The sequence below is a fragment of the Jaculus jaculus genome, chromosome 5 (assembly GCF_020740685.1).
Source record: "Jaculus jaculus isolate mJacJac1 chromosome 5, mJacJac1.mat.Y.cur, whole genome shotgun sequence".
In the NCBI taxonomy this organism is placed as follows: Eukaryota; Metazoa; Chordata; class Mammalia; order Rodentia; family Dipodidae; genus Jaculus; species Jaculus jaculus.
In genome coordinates, this window is record NC_059106.1 from 7624893 (window position 1) to 7644223 (window position 19331).

General features: G+C 48.4%; 1 protein-coding gene across 1 annotated transcript in view; it reads right to left on the reverse strand.

Annotated features, from left to right (window-relative positions):
* Arhgef4 (Rho guanine nucleotide exchange factor 4) overlaps positions 1-19331 on the reverse strand; it is a 147514-nt gene that overhangs the window by 67578 nt on the left and 60605 nt on the right. Inside the window, exons 3-4 of the mRNA XM_045151065.1 lie at positions 15995-16300; positions 3841-3967 (exon numbers count right to left, since the gene is read on the reverse strand). Coding sequence (XP_045007000.1) covers positions 3841-3967; positions 15995-16300 — 433 coding nt within the window. The remainder of the gene's footprint in view (positions 1-3840; positions 3968-15994; positions 16301-19331) is intronic.

Consider the following 19331-nt stretch of genomic DNA (forward strand, 5'->3'; position numbering starts at 1 on the left):
GTAACAGAATGTTCAACAGCCAACCAGCAGAGCCTATGGGGGGGAGGAGGGGGCAGAGGGCGTTAGCAAAGCCACTGTCACATGGTGATGCTGGGCACCTTCCTGAGCATATCAGAATTTTCACACTGTGGGAGGACAATAAATGTCCCTAAAACAATCCACCCAGTTATTAAGCCTGCAAATAACACTATCAAGACTAGTGGGAAGCAGTGTTCAAGACTGATACCATATACTATCTAAAACAGCCAGTTTCAGAACCAAGGGGACGGCCTTGGTTCAGTTGGACGAGGTTGTTTGCAAGGCCTGTGGGCCTGGGTTCAGCTCCCCAGAACCCACGTAGGGCCAAATGTACAGGGTGGTGTACACAGCAGGAGTTCATTTGCAGTGGGAGGCCCTAGCACATCCATTCTCATTCTCATTTTCTCTCTCTCTCCAAGTAAATAAAAAACAAAATAGCCAGTTTCCAACCAAAAAGCGTGAAATAGGTAAAGAAACAGGAAGGTATGACCAATATAGAAAAAAAAAACCAGACCACAGACACTGTTTGGAATAGTGGCCAGCTGTCCTATTTGTCAGAAAGAAAAATCAAAGCATCCATTATAAATATGTCCACAGAACCAAAGGAGCAGCAGTTACCAGAAGATCTTAGGGCAACACTGCATCACACAGAAAGCCAAACAGAGACAGAAATCGTTTTAAAGAAACCAAGTTGGAAATTCAGGTTGAGAAGCACAATGACAAAAATAAATTCATGGAAAGGATAGCCACTTGGTCTGAACAGGTGGAAGAAAGAATCAGAAAATTGACACACAGATGGTTACAGACGGCGTAAGGCTTTGGGCAAGTGAACCAGGGTGACAGCGTCACCCTCCACATCACGCTTTGGTTGTGCCGGGCGTGTCTGAAGACAAGCTGGTAACAGTCCCTGAATGTTCTTTCCAGCGCCTCTGCAAAGTAAGGCGATGCTGGGGAAGGAGGCGGCGGAAGAATTTTACCCACTAAAGAAGGCTGTGGACATTAACTGAAAGCCAAGAACAGAAGAAAACTACCGATATCCCGACTGTTCTGCCCTGAAGCTCCTAGAAGGCACGGGAAAGAGACTATGGAGATTAGAAGTCAGATCACAAGTCACATTCGCCAATAAAGATGGTGACCATGGGAAAGACCAGAAAAGCAGAACTGAATATACAAGTGACAATTTCTCCCAGAACTGAGGAGAGAAAGGATAAAAATAAGGAAAGTGATGAGAGGTTTGGAGATAGAAACTGGAAACTCAATCTTATGAAGCAAAAGTCCCAGATGTTTAGAACGCAGCAGTTGGAGGAGCATAATTAAGGGAGGAAAAGAAAGCTAACTTGAACTGAACACAGAGACCCAAGAGTCCCTCACTCTCCTGTAAGGCAGAAATGTTCACTCCTTTGTGACAAAAAGGCTATTGGAGAGTTGGGGAGATGGCTCAGCAGTTAAAGGTGCTTGCTTGCAAAGTCTGATGGCCTGAGTTCGAGTCCCCCATACCCACACAAAGGCAGATGCACAAAGTGCTGCATGTATCTGGAGTTCGTTTGCAGTGGTAAGACTTTCTGACATGCCCATACTCCCTCTCAATCTCTCTCTTTCTCTCTCTCTCCTCTCTCTCTCTCAGCCTTTCTCTCCCTCCCTCCCTCTTTTTCTTCCTCTACTCCTTTTCTCTCCCTAACTCACTCTCCTCCCAAATAAATTAAAAAAATGAAAGAATTGATATACAGAGAAATGGCATGTATCCAGCTTCTCAACCCAGCATGAAGTATATAATCAGAGAAAAGTCTTTGCCCTGAAAACGATCCTTTCAGAGACGTCTTTGGCAGATCAATTTGCTGATGGGAACCCAAAGGCTGAGCTGGAGGGGAGACTTGGTGGGTGAAGCACTTGCTGTATGAGTGTGAGGGTTTGAATTTTGGGCCCCAGAACCCACATCAGAAGCCAGGCACTGCGGTCCCTGGAGACTCAGTATGTCTGGGGGCGCGAAGGGAGGCAGACAGGAGGGCTGCTCAGAAGCTCATGGGCCAGCTCCCTTGGCAAACGTGTAAGTTAACCACTGGAGACCTTGCTTTATTCAAACAAGGTGGAAGGCACGATTATCACTGGAAGGGGTTCTCTGACCTCCGCCCATGCTCCATTTTGTGCACATGCCCACAGTCACCAAAAAGGAAGGAAGGGAGAAAGGGAAGGAAAGAAACCAAACAGCCAGGCTGGAAAGATGGCTCAGCCATTAAAGGTACTTGCTTGCAAAGCCTGATGGCCTGAGTTTGAGTCGCCAGGACCCACATAAACTCAAATGCACAGAGGGGTGCATGCACCTGGAGTTGGTCTGCAGTGGTAGGAGGCCCTTGGTGTGGCAGACTCACTTTCTGCTTTTCTATCTTTTTCTCAAATAAGTGAATAAATATTTTTTCTAAAAAGAAAACCAAAATCCCAGCACAGTACCCAGTGTACATCAAGTGGGTTTAGAACTTAAGACTCAGGCCTCTCCCGGAACTGCCTCACTAGCCTGCCAAACACAAAGTGCACCGCCGCTGCCGACCATGCCTTACCCTCACTGGCCTCCTGTGGCTTTTTGGCTCCCACAGGCCCAGCTGCCAACAGCACGGCATCAGCCGCCTGGCAAGGGGAGTGTTTTGTTTTCTCAAGCGCTATTTGTTTACCCAGCTCTGCAAAGGGCACTGCCCTCGTTCACCCATCTCCAGGGCCTGGGGAAACAGCTCAGCCTGGAAAGTCTTGCCTTGCAAGCATGAGAACCTGAGTTTGATCCCGAGAACCCATGTAAAAATGCCAAGTCTGGTGGTGCATGCCTAGAACCCCAGCACTGGAGAGGTGGGCACCACAGGATCCCTGGGACCCACTGGCCAGCTAGCTAGTCCAGCCAAATGGGCAACTGCCAGGTCAGGGAGAGACCCTGTCTCAAAGCAGGTAAATGGTGCTCCTCCACAAGGTCCCCACACACACCCCCTCCAGCTACTTGAATGCTTCTAGATTGTCAGGCCACTATGTGACATAACGTACGTGTGCTGAGGAATGGACAGTCAACACCTTCCCTACGTACTGGAGGTGGGGAGCGTCCCTCAGCATAGCCGGCCTTCCATGAGTGTGGCTAAGGAATGTGCCCATGCATGGAGAGTCCTGGCCTGGCTCTTCTAGGGACTGCAGCCCTTCGGGCACACAGAGTCATCCCCTTTGAGGGACACACATGATGCAACACTGTACACTGGCGTTTGTGAAGTGAACTCAGAGGGTGCCTGTGATAATTTATGTTGTCAACTTGACAGGACCTAGAATCATCTGGGAGGGGTTATGTGGATTGGGTGAGCCTCTGGGTATGCCTGTTACTAAGTTCATGGGGGTAGCAAGACCCACCTTCACTTGGGGCAGGGTCCTGGCCGGTAGACAGAAAAGAGTTTAAGCAGCAGCATGCATTGCTCTCTGCTTCCTGGACTGAGTGGGAACAGATGCCCGCGCCCCAGCTGCCACGCCCTCCCGCCATGAGTCTCTGCAACTGGAACTGTAAGTTCCATGACTGGACCTGAGAATGTTCACTCTGTGGACGGTTCTGAAAATTCTGTCCTGTTACGGGACCAATCGTTCTGCTCAAAGTCAGGAAGTGGAACCAAGCCTGGAGTCCATCCGGGCATCTGCCCCAGCTAGCCCCCTTTGCAGTGTACCCGGGGCTCCTGCATAACAAGGGACGAGGCACCATGCAGCTGGCTCACACTTAAGCTACCGACACCAGTCACAGCTACGAAACACTCCCCATGCCCTAGCCAGGACGCCGGGGACATAAAAAGAGAGGCAGAGAACTCGGCTCACCCATGTCAGGCGTGGGCTCTGGGCAGCCAGTGTGGTCCAGTCCCATCGGGGCACTCTGGGAGAGCAGATGGCTTCTTCTAGGGAGGTGCAGAGACTCTGGAGAGGTGACAGCTGTCTTCCTCCAGCACTGGGGTGGGAGGAAAGAGGCAGAGGGTAGATGAAGAGAACAGATGACAGGCTGTCACCGCCACTGTCTGATTTCCTGAATTACCTGGGACCTTTCCTGTGAGCCAAAACGAGGACCGCTCTAGGAGGTATGGTTCAAAACAAACACAGCTCTGGGAGGTGTGGTTCAGGCCCAAACCCAGGAGGCAAGCTACTCCCAGAGTCTGCAACGTGCAGTGTGTGGCTCGATATGTGTCCTGGGAAGGACAGGCCACCTCTACAGTGTGGGATGACGACTGTGGGGAAAGCTTTAGGCACCCAACTCCCCCCAGGCTAGCCAGCCAGAGAGCCTAATACTTCCTTCAAAGAAAAACTCAGCTAAATCATATTCTTTAGGGAGCATTGAATTAAAATGTGATTCCCAAAGACCTTGGCACATCACAATTCCATGGCACTCTGTCTTCTGGACACGACACGGCTGCTGCGCTCACAAACTCACAGTAACCTGCACAATATTAGGTGCTAACATTCCATCATTGATAGGTGACAGGCTCATGAGACTCCCCCGCCCCCCGCCCAAGAAGCTACTGGCAGTTGAGTTGGGGAGTCACGTCCCGTTCTCAGGGGTGTAGCCACCAGTAAGTTGCCCATGATCTGGTGAACAGCCCCCATCCATGTTCATGCAAGCGAGCCTCGTTAAATTAAACTCAGCAAACCACAAAATAGACACACGAACATGAGGAGGAGACTGGGGAGAAAGAGGAGCTGGGTGGCGGTAGGATGCGGACAGAAGAGAGCAGTGGGGTGACTATGATAAACCGCATTGTATACGTGAGAAAACAGTAAAAATGATAAAAACAAGAATACGGCTGCAGAGATGGCTCAGTGAGTGATTAAAGGCACTTTTACTTGAAAAGCCTTCCAGAATCCATAAAAAGCCACATGCACCAAGTGACGCATGCATCTGGAGTTTGTTGGCAAGGGCAAGAGGCCCTGGTGTGCCCATACTCTGGGTCTCTTTCTTTCTGTTTGCAAATAAATAAATAAAAATATTTAAAACATAAAGACCAGCCTAAGACTACATAGTGAATTCCAGGCCAGCCTGTTGCTAGAGCAAGAGGCTACCTCGAAAAAAAAAATTATTTAAAACAAAAATAACAAGACGCTTCCCTTCAGACCTTAAAGACCAATGTGGCATGGGGTCTTAGGAAGGAAAGGAATACTGTGTTTTCTTTCCTTCCTTCCTTCTTCCTTCCTTCCTTCCTTCCTTCCTTCCTTCCTTCCTTCCTTTCTTTCTTTCTTTTTGGTTTTTCAAGGTAGAGTTTCACTTTAGCCCAGGCTGACGTGAATTTGCTATGTAGTCTCAGGCTGACTGAAACTCACGGCAATCCTCCTATCTCTGTCTCCCGAGAGCTGGGATTAAAGGTGTGTGCCACCACGCCTGGCTTACTGTTGTTTTCTTTATCCTCTCATTGTACATAAATATGGTGCCTTCCATTTTTGCTACCTTGTAAAGTTATAATATTTTTAAAAAATCAAGATATGTATTCACCTCAATGCCTGTTCCCTCCCCCTTGCTTCTACATTCTTCACAAGATTAAGAAAACAGTACTTGGTAAATTCTGTCAGTAACTCTGGAAAAACAGTATGAAAACAAAGATTAAGAAGGACTGGCTAGTCAGTCTACTCCATCTCTTCCATTTGTATACGACCAGAAACCTTGGGCAGAACGGACAGATCTGGAAGAAAACAGTAGCTACTTGATCAGAACAGGAAACCAGATTAGAAGGTCACTTTAATCCTGTGGTGAGTCACCTGTTTGGCTGTTTCTTCAGTGTCTGCCCTGCCTGAACTCAGCAGCAGCCTGAAGTTGGGCATGAGCCAAACAGCCTCCAAAAAAGGCTCTTGCAGGCTGGGTCTGGTGGTACAGGTCTGTGACCTCAGCTACAGGTGACACAGGGCAGTCACAAGTTCAAGACCTTCCTCAGCCAGAGGGAGCTCAAGGCCAGCCTTAGTGAGACCCTGTGTTAAAATTAAAATAAATGGGACTGGAGAGATGGCTTAGTGGTTAAGTCACTTGCCGGCAAAGCCTGAGAACTCATGTTCGAATCTCCAGGTCCGTGTACCAGACTCACAGTGACACGAGCGTGCAATGTGGCCCATGCGCCCCGGACATGTGTCTGGAGCTCTTTCACAGTGGCTAAAGGCCCGGTGTTTTCTCTCTCTCTCTCTCTCTCTCTCTCTCTCTCTCTTTTTTTTTTTTTTTTTTTTTTTTTGGTTTTTCGAGGTAGGGTCTCACTCTGGTCCAGGCTGACCTGGAATTAACTCTGTCATCTCAGGGTGGCCTTGAACTCATGGCGATCCTCCTACCTCTGCCTCCTGAGTGCTGGGATTAAAGGCATGCGCCACCACACCTGGCTCTCTCTCTCTCTCTTAACCTTTCTATCTCTCTCAAAATAAGTTTTAAAAAATTTAAATGAATAGATTGTTGATAGTTAGATAGATAAAGATAGATTTAGGTAGATGAGAGAGAGAGAGACAGACAGACACAGGATAGATGGTAGGCAGCTAGCTAGGTAGAGAGACATACATACCTATGGTGAAAAAGAGCTGGGTGTAGCATGTGAGGCATCCTAGGTTCAATCCCTAGTACAGCAGAACCAAGCACAGCACCGCTCAATAAAGCAAAACAAAGAAGAGGTCCCCTCTGAAGAAGGACACCATCCCTGAGCACGTGAGGGATGCGGGAGAGCCCGGGTATCTGGACGTCTCCTCCCCCTGCCAGCCTCCAGAGCAATCCCTCCATAGTGACGGCAGCAGTGGCGAGGCAGGCACCCAGAACCCTGAGAGAGAGAGGGGCGGGCTGCTCCGTGGTGCTGGGAGGATCCTTCTTTCTTCTCGGTGCTCCTGCCACTCGGCCTGACAAGCGCACAGCTGCGGGAAGCAGCAGAGGGGGGATCAGTGAAGACCAGAAGAAGGGCTCCTGGAAACCAGGAGAGTCTAGAAGGATGCAGAGAAGGAGAAAGCTCAAGTGACCCCATAAGCTGAAGTTCTGGGCTCACCCCAAGCTGCAAAACTAGCTCCGAATGAAGATAGCAGACAAAAGTCTTTGGGAACTGAACTGGGGATAATATTTTATAGGCTCTCGGCTGGGTGACCGGCACTATCTACATGGCGCTGCAGACATACGCCAACCCAAGCTGACACAAGAAATAACCACACATAAAAAGTACATGAGGGGGCTGGAGAGATGGCTTAGTGGTTAAGTGCTTGCCTATGAAGCCTAAGGACCCCGGTTCGAGGCTCGGTTCCCCAGGTCCCACGTTAGCCAGATGCACAAGGGGGCGCACGCGTCTGGAGTTCGTTTGCAGAGGCTGGAAGCCCTGACGCACCCATTCTCTCTTTCTCCCTCTATCTGTCTTTCTCTCTGTGTCTGTCGCTCTCAAATAAATAAATAAATAAAATTTTTAAAAAAGTACATGAGGGGCTAGAGAGATGGATAAGCGGTTAAGGCACTTGCCTACGAAGTCTAAGGACCTAGGCTTGATTCTCCAGGTCCCACATAAGCCAGATGCACACACATGGTGGAGCATGCATCTGGAGTTCGTTTGCAGTGGCTGGAGGCCCTGGTGTGCCCCTTCTCTCTCTCCCTCTCTCTCTCTCTCTCTCTCTCTCTCTCCGTCTCTCTGTCTCTAATAAATAAATAAAAATAGAATCTTTAAGAAAGCAGTAGGTGAAGTGCTTATTTCTATACCATGACAAGGGATCCAGGGCTAGGTACTCTATGAAAGGAGTTTTACTTGCTCAGGAGCATGGCTGACATCTCCTTGGTTTCATGGTGGAGAAGCAGAAAGGGAAGCAGGCACAAGCGAAGGGGGCACACAGGTGTGAGAGAGCGGGCTGCTGGCGCTCCCCTGGTTGTAACAGTCCTCTTATGATGACCAACCCATCCTCATAGGAACTACATTAAGCCCTTCATGACAGTGAAGTCCTCTAGGACCAAAATACCTCTTTCTTTTTTCGTGAGGCAAGCCCAACAGACTGGCCTTTTTTTTTTTTTTTTTAAATTTGAGAGTGACAGACAAAGAGGCAGATTGAGAGAGAGAGAGAGAGAGAGAGAGAGAGAGAGAGAGAGAGAGAGCGCGCGCAAGCGAGCACCAGGGCCTCCACCCACTACAAACGAACTCCAGATGCATGTGCCACTTTGTGCAACTGGCTTACGTGGGTACTGGGGAAATGAACCAGGGTCCTTAAGCTTCACAGACAAGTGCTTAACTGCTAAGCCATCTCTCCAGCCCCCAGACTGGCCTTTTTTATGCGAGAGAGAGAAAGAGAATTGGTGCACCAGGACCTCCAGCCACTGCAATCAAACCCACACGAGTGTGCCCCCTTGTGCACATGTGCGACCTTGCACTCCTGCATCACTTTGTGTGTCTGACCTGGAGAGTCAAGCATGAGTCCTTAGGCTTCACAGGCAAGCACCTTAACCTCTAAGACATCTCTCCAGCCCCCAAATACTTCTTATAGGTCTCTTTACCTCATTATAACATGGCACCAGAGACCAAGCATCAACTTGAGCCTTGCAGGCAAACCACATCCAAGCCATAGCAAAGATATTAAAGGAAACTATGTGGTGGAAGGTTTCTATGATCCATTCAAAGTGGCTGAATATTAACTCTAAGTAGGTTGAGAAGTGCACGATTTATAGTAATCCCTAAAGTGACTATTAAAAACCACCTACAGAAACACAGTTGAAAGTTCAATCCAGGTCTGGAGAGATGGCTTAGAGGTTAAGCGCTTGCCTGTGAAGCCTATGGACCCCAGTCGAGGCTCAATTCCCCAGGACCCACGTTAGCCATATGCACAAGGGGGCACACGCGTCTGGAGTTCGTTTGCAGTGGCTGGAGGCCCTGGCACACCCATTCTCTCTATATGTGCCTCTTTCTCTCTCTGTCTGTCACTCTTAGATAAATAAACAATCAAACAAACAAACAAACAAACAAATTAAAGTTCAATCCACAAGTGAAGGTGAAAACAACCAAATAGTTCAAAAGAATAAAAATGATGCAATAGGGGCTGGGGATATGGCTCAGCTGTTAAAGGCATTTGCTTGCAAAGTGTACCAAGCCTGGGTTCGATTCCTCAGTACCCACGAAAAGCCAGGCCCACAAAGTGGCATGTACATATGGTTTGTTTCAATAGCAAGGGGCCTTGACATACTCATATTCATTCTCATAGTCACTCTCTCTCTCTCTTAAATAAAAATATAAAAATAAAAGGTGAAATAGAATCAAACCGGGGTCCTTGGGCTTTGCAGGCAAGCACCTTCACCACTAACCCATCTCTCCAGCCCTCCTTTCTTACTAAGAGATATTGTCAACATGCTTAAAGAAAAAAAAAAAAACCACTGAAAATATGCTGTCCATAAGAAACTAATTTTCTTTTTATAAATTGTGTGTGTGTGTGTGTGTGTGTGTACACTCGTGTTAACAGAACACGCAGGGGTGTCAGAGGACAATCTCGGGATGCTGGTCCTCGCCCTCCACCCTGTTTGAGGCAAGGTCTCTGTTGTGTGCCAGTGGGAAGGCCAGTCTCGCTCACCCACAAGCTCTGAAAGTCTCCCCACGCTTCCTCCCGTTGCTGTCAGTGGGGCAGGATTACAGATGCATTCGCCACCGCATGCCTGACGTTGCATGGGCGCCAGAAATCTAACCCCAGTCGGCAGCCTTGCAGAGCGAGGGCCACGTGGTGGTTTGAATGTAACAGAGTAAGTGTTCGGTCCCACAGATGATTTACTAAAACTAAAACTTTTTTTTAGTAAACTCAGTTTACTAAAACTGAGGTTGTAACTGTTACAGGGGAGCACGACACGGGGGCAGATCTGACATGCAGAGAGCAGCCTGCGCTCTGGCAGTTCCCGCTTGCTGGTGTTCGCTTCATGCAGCTGTTTCTCTGCTTGGATGTGTGGAATTGGCCTCTTCCACCACTGATGGAACCTTCCCTGGATCCGTAAGCTTGAAACAAATCCCTTCCTCCCATACACTGTCTGGTGGATATTTATCCAAACAACTTGCCTTTAACCCCTTAGCCATCTCCCCAACCCAATAAATTAATTTTCAAAGTTATGATACAAGTAGGTAAAGAGTGAAACTATGGAAAACCATACTGTCACATGCACACTGACTAAAAAAACTCGAGAAACTATATCAGTATCAGACAAAACAGAACCTCTTGGCAAGGACAATCACCAGGGATGCCCAATGACATGACAAGCAAGAGAGTGAGCCCACAAAGAAGAGAGAATCCTCAGGATCTTTGGACCCAACCACAGACTTTCAAAGAATGTGAGGCAGGGACCAGAGAGATGGCTCAGCGGTTAAGTCGCTTGTCTGCAAAGCCTAAGGACTGAGTTCAGTTCCCCAGTACCCACGCAAAGCCACATGCACAAGGTGGTGCGTGCATCTGGAGCTCATTTGCAGGAGGTCATGGCGTGCCCCTTCTCTCTCTGCCTCTCTTTCATAAATAAATAAATAAATGAATTTTTGAAAAGAATGTGAGGCAGGTGACAAATGGGAAGCTCACAGAGGTGGCTGGTGACTCCCCCACGCTCGTAGAAACCGGGAGACCAAGCAGGGCCCAGCAAGACAACAGGGCGAACAACGTACCATCAACAGTCTGCAGCTGACTAACACTGGTAGAGAGCCAACAGCAGAATAATCTGCATTATTTCCAAGTACACAGGGAACATTCGAGAGACGCCATAACCTCGGTGATCATAAGGGCAGTATCAAACAACTCTAAAAGCATTTGATAATAAAGCGTACTTCTCTGGCTGCCGAGGAAGGAAGCTAGAAATCAGTGATAGAAAGGTAGCTGGAAACGCCCACCTAGGAGTCTCCACACTTGATGACAAGCCCAGCAGCCCAGTGACCGCCTCAGGGCCGAGATCAAGGGCTCTGACTCCCCAGCACGAGCTTTCATGCCTGGTGTTGGCTCCCGCGGGGCACTCCATCACCCCTTGATTTTTTTTCCTACTCTTGGTGTCATACCTGTAATTTATTTTTGTGTATTCATTAGTAGAAGTAGTCAGATCATTATTTGACTTAACTAACATATAATCTCCATTTTCTATTAAATCATAGGAATTTTCTTAGGCCTCTAAATTTCTTTTTATAATCACAGAATCTTAAACTTGGGGATTCTTTTTTTTTTTTTTAAAGTATTTTATTTATTTGAGAGAGAGAGAGAAGGCGGCAGAGGGAGAGAGAATGGGCATGCCAGGGCCTCCAGCACTGCAAACGAATGCCAGTTACATGCACCACCTGTGCATCTGTCTTACGTGGGTACTGGGGGAAATCGAACCTGGGTCCTTAGGCTTCACAGGCAAGTACCTTAACTGCTAAGCCATCTCTCCAGCCCCAAACCTGGAATTCTTCAGTATTTAATCCTGGTTAAGGGGAAACCAGATGGTGCTCATGTATTCATATGTGCCAAATTTACAATTCACTTTTTTAAATGCCCATGTAGTCTTTTTTTTTTTTTTTTCTTTAGACAGGGTCTGCTAATGTTGCCCAACTGGCATGGAACTGGCTATGAATGCCAGGCTGATCTAAAAGTCATGGTACCTTCCTTCCTCAGCCTGCTGAGTGCTGGTGTTACAGGTGTGAGTCCCAGGTTCAAGGCCATCCTTTCATAAAACTTTCTCAAACTATCATGCACATAAGATGATGTCAATATTCTCCCAAGCCCTCCCTCTGCTCCTTACTAGCATCACCATGTTACCCACCTGATACAGCATGACAGGTGGCACAGGCCCCTCCTCCCAGCTACTCAGGAGGCTGAAGTGGGCGGAGACCAAGTTTAAGGCCAGCCTGGGCAGAGCAGTGAGATCTTGTGTCGAAAGGCAAAAGTCAAACGAGGACTGGCGCTATAGCTAGTGGCAGAGTGCCTGGGAAGCGTGCGTGAGCCACAGGTTCAATCCCCAGTTCTGCTTGCTCTCCCCTTAACCCAAAAAGCATACAGCTTCCCATTGCTTAAAGAATAAGAATACTTACTGCTTGAAAACCAAAGCTTTTCAAATACTGTCTGACCACTGAGACAACTCCCATCATCTGCCTCTGACCTCGGGCTCTTCACTAACTCCTCCTAAGCTGAATTTTCCTACGACTGTGCCCTATGTCATGAGACTACCTGTGCTGAAATGCCCTTCCTGGTGAAATTTCAGCCTTTCTTAAGGACGTACCTCCTCCCAGTGGACCTGTCACCAGCATGGCACTGATGTTAAGGCAATGCCTCATCACAGTCCCGATTCCGTACAGTTACGTGCACAAGGCACTGCAGTGACTTCGTTATTGTGTTGTTACTCTGGCCAGACTGAAAACTCCCTGAGGACAGAGACTGTCTTTATCTTTTGTCCCCATGTGTGGCTCTGCAGCTGGCTCACTGTTCACAGAAGGGCTGACAAGAGGAATAGAAGGAACCTAGCTTTCATTAAGTCCATGTATAGACAAGTATACATGCCATATGCTTTGTTCATAATTTCTTGTTTTATTCCAAGTAGCCCAGCAAGGCAGAAAGATAACAACATCCCATTGATCTTTTAAAAATACCCATATATGGGCTGGAGAGATGGCTTAGCAGTTAAGCGCTTGCCTGTGAAGCCTAAGGACCCCTGTTCGAGGCTTGGTTCTCCAGGTCCCACGTTAGCCAGATGCACAAGGGGGCGCACGCGTCTGGAGTTTGTTTGCAGAGGCTGGAAGCCCTGGCGCGCCCATTCTCTCTCTCTCCCTCTATCTGTCTTTCTCTCTGTGTCTGTCACTCTCAAATAAATTTAAAAAAAAATACCCATGTAGCCTTTTCTTTGGGAGGATTAAGACATGGTATCATAATATAGCCCAAACTGGCCTGGAACACACTATGGAGTCCAGGCTGATCTCAAACTCATGGTAATTCTCCTGGCCTCACATGAAGAAGCGTGTCTTCATTCTCCCAAGCTTTCTGTACGTTTTCATAGGTTATACCTCCATTCCCAGTTAGTTCCTGTGCTCCTTCTGGGCCGAGCTGGCTTCTGCCCACCCCTACCTATGCAGCAAGTGGCAAGGGGGTCTTGGCAGTTAAGCTCATGCTGTAAGTTCTGCTAGCCACCGTCAGGGATGTCTGCTGCATCTGGCATGGCTGTCCATCCTATGTTCTTGCTCGAGTATACTGCCTTCTCTCCTGGCTAATGATTCTACTCGTCTCCTGACTAACCTCCCTTATAAAGGATTCTTCTGGCCAGGTACGGTGGCCTTTAAGCCCAACAGTTGGGAGGCAGAGGTAGGAGGATCACCGTGAGTTCAAGGCCACCCTGAGACTACACACTGAAGTCCAGGTCAGCCTGGGCCAGAGTGAGACCCTGCCTCGAAAAACAGAACGTTTCTTCTCGATGTCCCCTAGGTTCCACCTCCTCTGCTGCTCAAGCACACTCTCGGGGTTAATCAGTATTTTATTTTCTCCCAGCTTCACACTCAGTGCCAGCACTGCTTACAGACTCATCTATTTGAATGAATGACAGGTATCTCCGACCCAACAAAGTGAATTTACTATTCTACCCCGCTTTGCATCCTAGGTGCAACGGACTGGTTGTTAGTGTCTCCAAAATGCGTATGTTGAAACCCTGGCATCGTTGTGCTGGTAGATGGAGGTGGGCTGCTGGGAAGTAACCAGGTGTCCAGAGCGCAGCTCTTCTAGATGGAGTCGGGGGTGTTACAGGAAGAGGCTCTGGGGAGCCACGTGGCCACCAAACCAGAGTTCAGCCACTGGCAAGCCACAGATGGCCCTCACAGCAGCCCAACTCTCCTGGCACCCTGATTTTGGGATTCCAACCTCCAGAGCTGTTGAGAAGCAACTGTTCCGTGGCACCATTTACGAAGGGGCCAAAAGGGCTGAGGCACAGGCCCTGTCTTCCTTGTGTCGTGGGCTGCTACCATTCATCCATCAGTTGAAATCCAAGGACATATTAGACTCTTTCTATCAGCCTAGTGGCTAATGACCACCAAATCCAGAAGGTTTGTATCTTAACTACATCCATGACCCTCTCTGAGAGAAGCTGCATCACATGGTGGTCAAAGTATGGACCCCGGAGCGAGGCCGCCTAGATCTGAAAGTTACCATGGCTTCTGGCAGTTCTGGTGTCAGTGTGGTCATTTCCTCCCCGTTCACACACACCTTCCACAGGACAGGAGAGAAGCTCATGAAAATATAAGCACAGGAAGCTGTAAGAGAATCCAGCTCAAAACAAAGATAGGGTGGGGAGTGATGGGGCAGGACACCAAATGTCCTGCTCTGGCCACTGCAAGTGTGTGTCCTCCCCCCCCCCACAGGCAAGTGTATGGGGCAACACATCACACCAACCACACCATACACACTGTAACACGAGCAAGCAATAAATAAAACTAAAAAGTAGAGGGCTGGAGAGATGACTTAGCAGCTAAGGCACTTGCCTGCAAAGCTAAAGGACCCAGGTTCTATTCCCCAGGACCCACATAAAGCCAGATGCACAAGGTGGAGCATGCATCTGGAGTGAGTTTGTGGTGGCTGGAGGCCCTTGTGTACTCACTCTCTTTGTCTATCTGCTTCTCTCTCTTTTTCAAATAAATAAAAATAAAATATATTTTTAAATGAGGGCCTGGAGAGATGGCTTAGTAGTTAAGGTACTTGCCTGCCAAGCCCAAGGACCCAGGTTTGATTCCCCAGTACCCATGAAAGCCAGATGCACAAGGTAGTACATGCATCTGGAGTTCGTTTGCAGTGGCTACAGACCCTGGCATGTTCATTCTCTCCTGTTCTCCCTCCCTCCCTCCCTCTCCCTCTCCCTCTCCCTCTCCCTCTCCCTCCCCCTCCCCCTCCCTCCCTCCCTCCCTCCCTCCCTCCCTCCCTCCCTCCCTCTCTCTCTCTCTCTCTCTCTCTCAAATAATAAGTACAATATTTCTTAAAAATGAGAAAGAAAGCTCAACAACACTCATTGCCCTCTGTTTCCTATAACTGAATGAGACTCGCTGCTTCAGGTTTCTTCCTCTCTGCCTTCTCCATCAAGACCATGTCCCTTCTATACATTCACTTGTGATGGCTAATGATAGTGTGGCAGGATCTAGAGTCATCTAGGGGACAAATCTCAGGGTATGTCTATGCGGGAGTTTCTAGATTAGGTAAATTGAGGTGGAAAGACCCACCCTAAATGTGTGTGCCATCATCCCATGAGATGAATCCCAGACAAAATAAAAAGGAGAAAGCAGGGCTGAAGAGATTGTTCAGCAGTTAAGGTGCTTGCCTGCAAAGCCTAACAACCCTGGTTCATTTCCCCAGTACTCACATAAAGTAGATGCACAAAGGTGCACATGCCTCTGGAGTTCGTTTATACCCGCAAGACATTCCCTCTCTCTCTCTCTCTCTCTCTCTCTCTCTCTCTCTGTGTGTGTGTGTGTGTGTGTGTGTGGTGTTTTCTGTCTCCTGCTTGCAAATAAATAATTTTTTTCTTTCTTAATAAAATTTTTCATGAAGGAGAAAGTAAGCTGAGCACCAGCGTTCCTCTCTCTCTGCTTCCTGACCAGCCACCATAAGCCAGGATGGACTGAGTCCTCAAAATAAATCCTTCCCTTCTAAGCTGATTCCGTCATGTGTTCTGTGGTAGCAATGGGAAAGCACAGATACAAACCTATCCTCTTTCCCTTTCTCTCCCTGGCTGCTGTGAGGTGAATGGGTTTTCTTGGCTGTGCCCTCCCACCGTGATGGACATGCGACCACAAGTCCAAGGCAATGGAGACTGAAGCCTCCTGAGACAGAATAAACCTTTCCTCTTTATAAGGTGACTTACTGTAGGCATTTGTTATGGCAATGAAAAGCCAACTAACACAGACTCATTCTGGGTAAAGACCCCTTCAGCTGCTACAAAGCAAGGGATTAAAGGTGACATGTGGCAGTGCGGAACAGCACTAGGAAGTGGCAGACAACCCCAGAGGAGAGGAAAGGAATAGCAGGTCAAGTCTGAAGAAGCTGGCCCATGACCGCTTACCTGGGCTTGGTCTGCATGCACCACCCCCACACATGTCTTCCTTCTAAGTTTCCCACGCTGTTCCAGCTTCTTCCGCTGAATCTTCTCCACCCACAGGTCATCCACGCTGAAGTCTGGGTGCCTAGAGCCCCTCCCGGGCTGTGAAGAGAGCTCTCTAGGTACTTCCTCGGTGGGGACGGAAGGTGGGGTCCACATCACCATCTCGGTGGTGGACAGTGGCCTCAGAACAGGCTCCGCGTGAGAAGCTGTCTGACCATGGGAGCAACTGAGATTCGTGCCTGGTAGTTTCTCCAGGGAGACGTGACTCTGAAAAGCAGAGGGGATGTGCGATCAGAGGTCAGAACAGGGATGGGCCCCCTGGGCATGCTGCTCTTCCTCCGCCCCATTTCTTTTGGATAAAACACTGTATTTTTACTTATTCTCCAAGTATGTATTACAATGAAATGCTGCATTCGCAGCAATTTCAAAATATGTGAAGGTGAAGTTTATGTGCAAAATCAATCTTGTCTCTATTAAATGTCTATTTTACAGACTATTCCAAACAAGCCAGCCTTCTACTTCAATCAAAGATTAGTTCTTGAAAGTGATATGAACATTTAGCATGCTTGTTAGAAATACTTGTATGTGTGTGCACGTGTATGTATGTGGGTATGCATGCATACGTGAACAAGCCTGTGAGGAAGCCAGAGGACAAGCTTGGGCATTGTTTCTGAGGAAAACTGACTACCACAGTTTCCATATAAGGCCCCTCTTTGGCCCGGGGCTTGCCAATTAGGCTACAGTGGCTGGCCAGCGGGCACCAGAGATCCTCTTGTCTCTGCCTCCTCCGCGCTGGGATTCGAAGGCTGCGCCACGCCTGGAAGGCTGACTTAGGTTCTGGGGACTGAACACAGGTCCTCACACGCACACTGCATGAACTACTCTCTCCAGCCTCTAGAAACACTCTTTTTTTTTTTAATTAGAGAGAGAAAGAAAGTGGGAGAGAGTTGGCACAACAGGGCCTCCAGCCACTGCACTCAAACTCCAGACGCGTGCACCACCCTGTGCTCACGTGCAGCCTTGCACGCTTGCGCCACGTTGTGTGTCTGGCTTACGTGGGACCTGGAGAATTGAACACAGGCCCTTAGGCTTCATAGGCAAGTGCCTTAACCGCTAAGCCATCTCGCCAGCCCTAGAAATACTTTTTAAAGGCCAGATCTCTTGCTTCAGCAGTGTCCCTTGAGAACAGAACGTTAAGCAGGGGCATGCTGCATGGAAACGCCACCTCCCTAGCTGCTACTGGCACTCAGGCTGCACAGCCATTTCAAAATAAAATCTGTCCACACCAGCAGAATAACTAAGCTTTGTGTCAACATTGCCACTGTCTCTGTTCCTTAGAATCACCCACAGCCGCTGGGAGAAGAAACTCCTTTCTTCCCGTGCCTGCAAGTCTTCTAAAAACTCCCCACTCAACCCACAGACATGTCCTTTCCAGTAACATCCTCTGAAAAGTACCACCCCAAGCACCTGCGCGGGGTATCTTGTGGAAGATGAGGGCTGAACTCTTCACGACTCTGACTAAAAGAGTGTGTGTGTGCATATGGACAGAGAGAGAGAGAGAAAAGGGGAGAAAAAGAGGAGGGAGGTATGGATCGGTATGGATGGATGGATAAGTGGTAAGTCATGGTTTTGGAGTAAATCAGGACATTGAAACTTTTTCTAAGCCCTCCAGGTGACCGTAACTCTTAGCCAAAGTTGAGAACCAGCAATCAAATTTTGTTTAGCTTCCCAATATTGCACTTCATTATTAAAAAAAAAAAAAAAACTTCCTCCCAGGCCTCTCTCCCAGCTCCCCTACAAACAGCTGGTAGATTTGCCACATCCTAAAATGAGGTAACAGGATCTCAGAGAGCTATGTGACCTGCTGAGGCCACATCACTGCGGGTCCTTGGTGTTCGGAGTCGAGACCTTGTGAGCCTTCACTCGTCTATGTGGGACCCGTTCCTGATGCTTCACAGGTGGAGACCACCTCCGTGAAACTGGACAAAGGCCCCGCTCGGGCTCTTTTCACGACCTCTGTCTCTTGAAAAGGCGTAAAGACTGCCTGAGCACGCCTTTATGTGCCGCTCCGTAACATGCATGTTCTGTGTACCAGACATGCAGCCAGAGCTCTAAGGCCACTCAGAGTACAGGTGACAGAAGGCCACCCTCACACCGGCATGGCCACCACAACCACAGGCCAGCTCTATTCTGATCAAAGTAGAAGGAAATGTCCCTCGGGTTATTTTCCAGTACACAGTCTCCTAAACCTACACCAGTTGGTGCCCAAGTTGGTGCCATAAAGTTATAATGCAATCATATTGTTTTGTTTGTTTGTTTGTTTGGAGGTGCTGGGGATGGAACCCAGGGCCTCATGCATGGTAGGCAAGTGCTCTACCACTGAGCTACTCCTAGCTTCACACTGGGCTTTTTAAAAATGTCTTTTATTAAGCCGGGCGTGGTGGCGCACGCCTTTAATCCCAGCACTCGGGAGGCAGAGGTAGGAGGATCGCCATGACTTCCAGGCCACCCTGAGACTACAGAGTTAATTCCAGGTCAGCCTGGACTAGAGTGAGACCCTACCTCGAAAAACCAAAAATAAAAAAAAAAAAAAAGTCTTTTATTAACATATATTAATCATACATACTAATAGGTTTCATTATAACATTTTCGTACATACATAACAACGTGTATTAATTCTATTATGCCTCCAACACCCCCTTTCTTCCACTGTTCCCCTCCTTTTTCTCAACTAGTCGCCTCTACATTTTTGCCACTCAATGACTTTCACTAGGGTTGCTTACAGGAGATGAGGGAGAGGTTATTCATAAGAGCACGGACACTTTACCAGGGCCTACACCACCTAAGAAAGTGTCTCACCTTCCCCCAGAAACCACTAACTGCCGATAGCTCCTCAGGGAAGGGCGGTGTCTTATAAGCCCCTCCCCCATCCCATCTGGCATTCCACCTTCTTTGGCCTTTAGGACTTGAGCACTTTCATACCTTTGTGTGGACATTTAGAGAGAAAAAGCTTTGCATTCAGATTTCCATCAGGTTAATGGGCAAAAGTTAACTCCCCTCCTGCTCTTTCCTGACCCTGAGGGGCTGTGTTGGCTGAAAGCTTGGTCTCAGGATCAAAGGCCTTTGTTCTGAAGCTACTAGTTAGAGCTATGGTGTTAAAGTGTGGCCCCCAGACCAGCAGCAGCCAGTGCCACCTCTCAGATGCCCCAAGGGTCCCACATCCTGGTCTCTTGATTGAGCATTTTCCTGAATGAACTGGATTTAGGACTCCGTTCTAATCACCAGGGTTCAGCAGGAG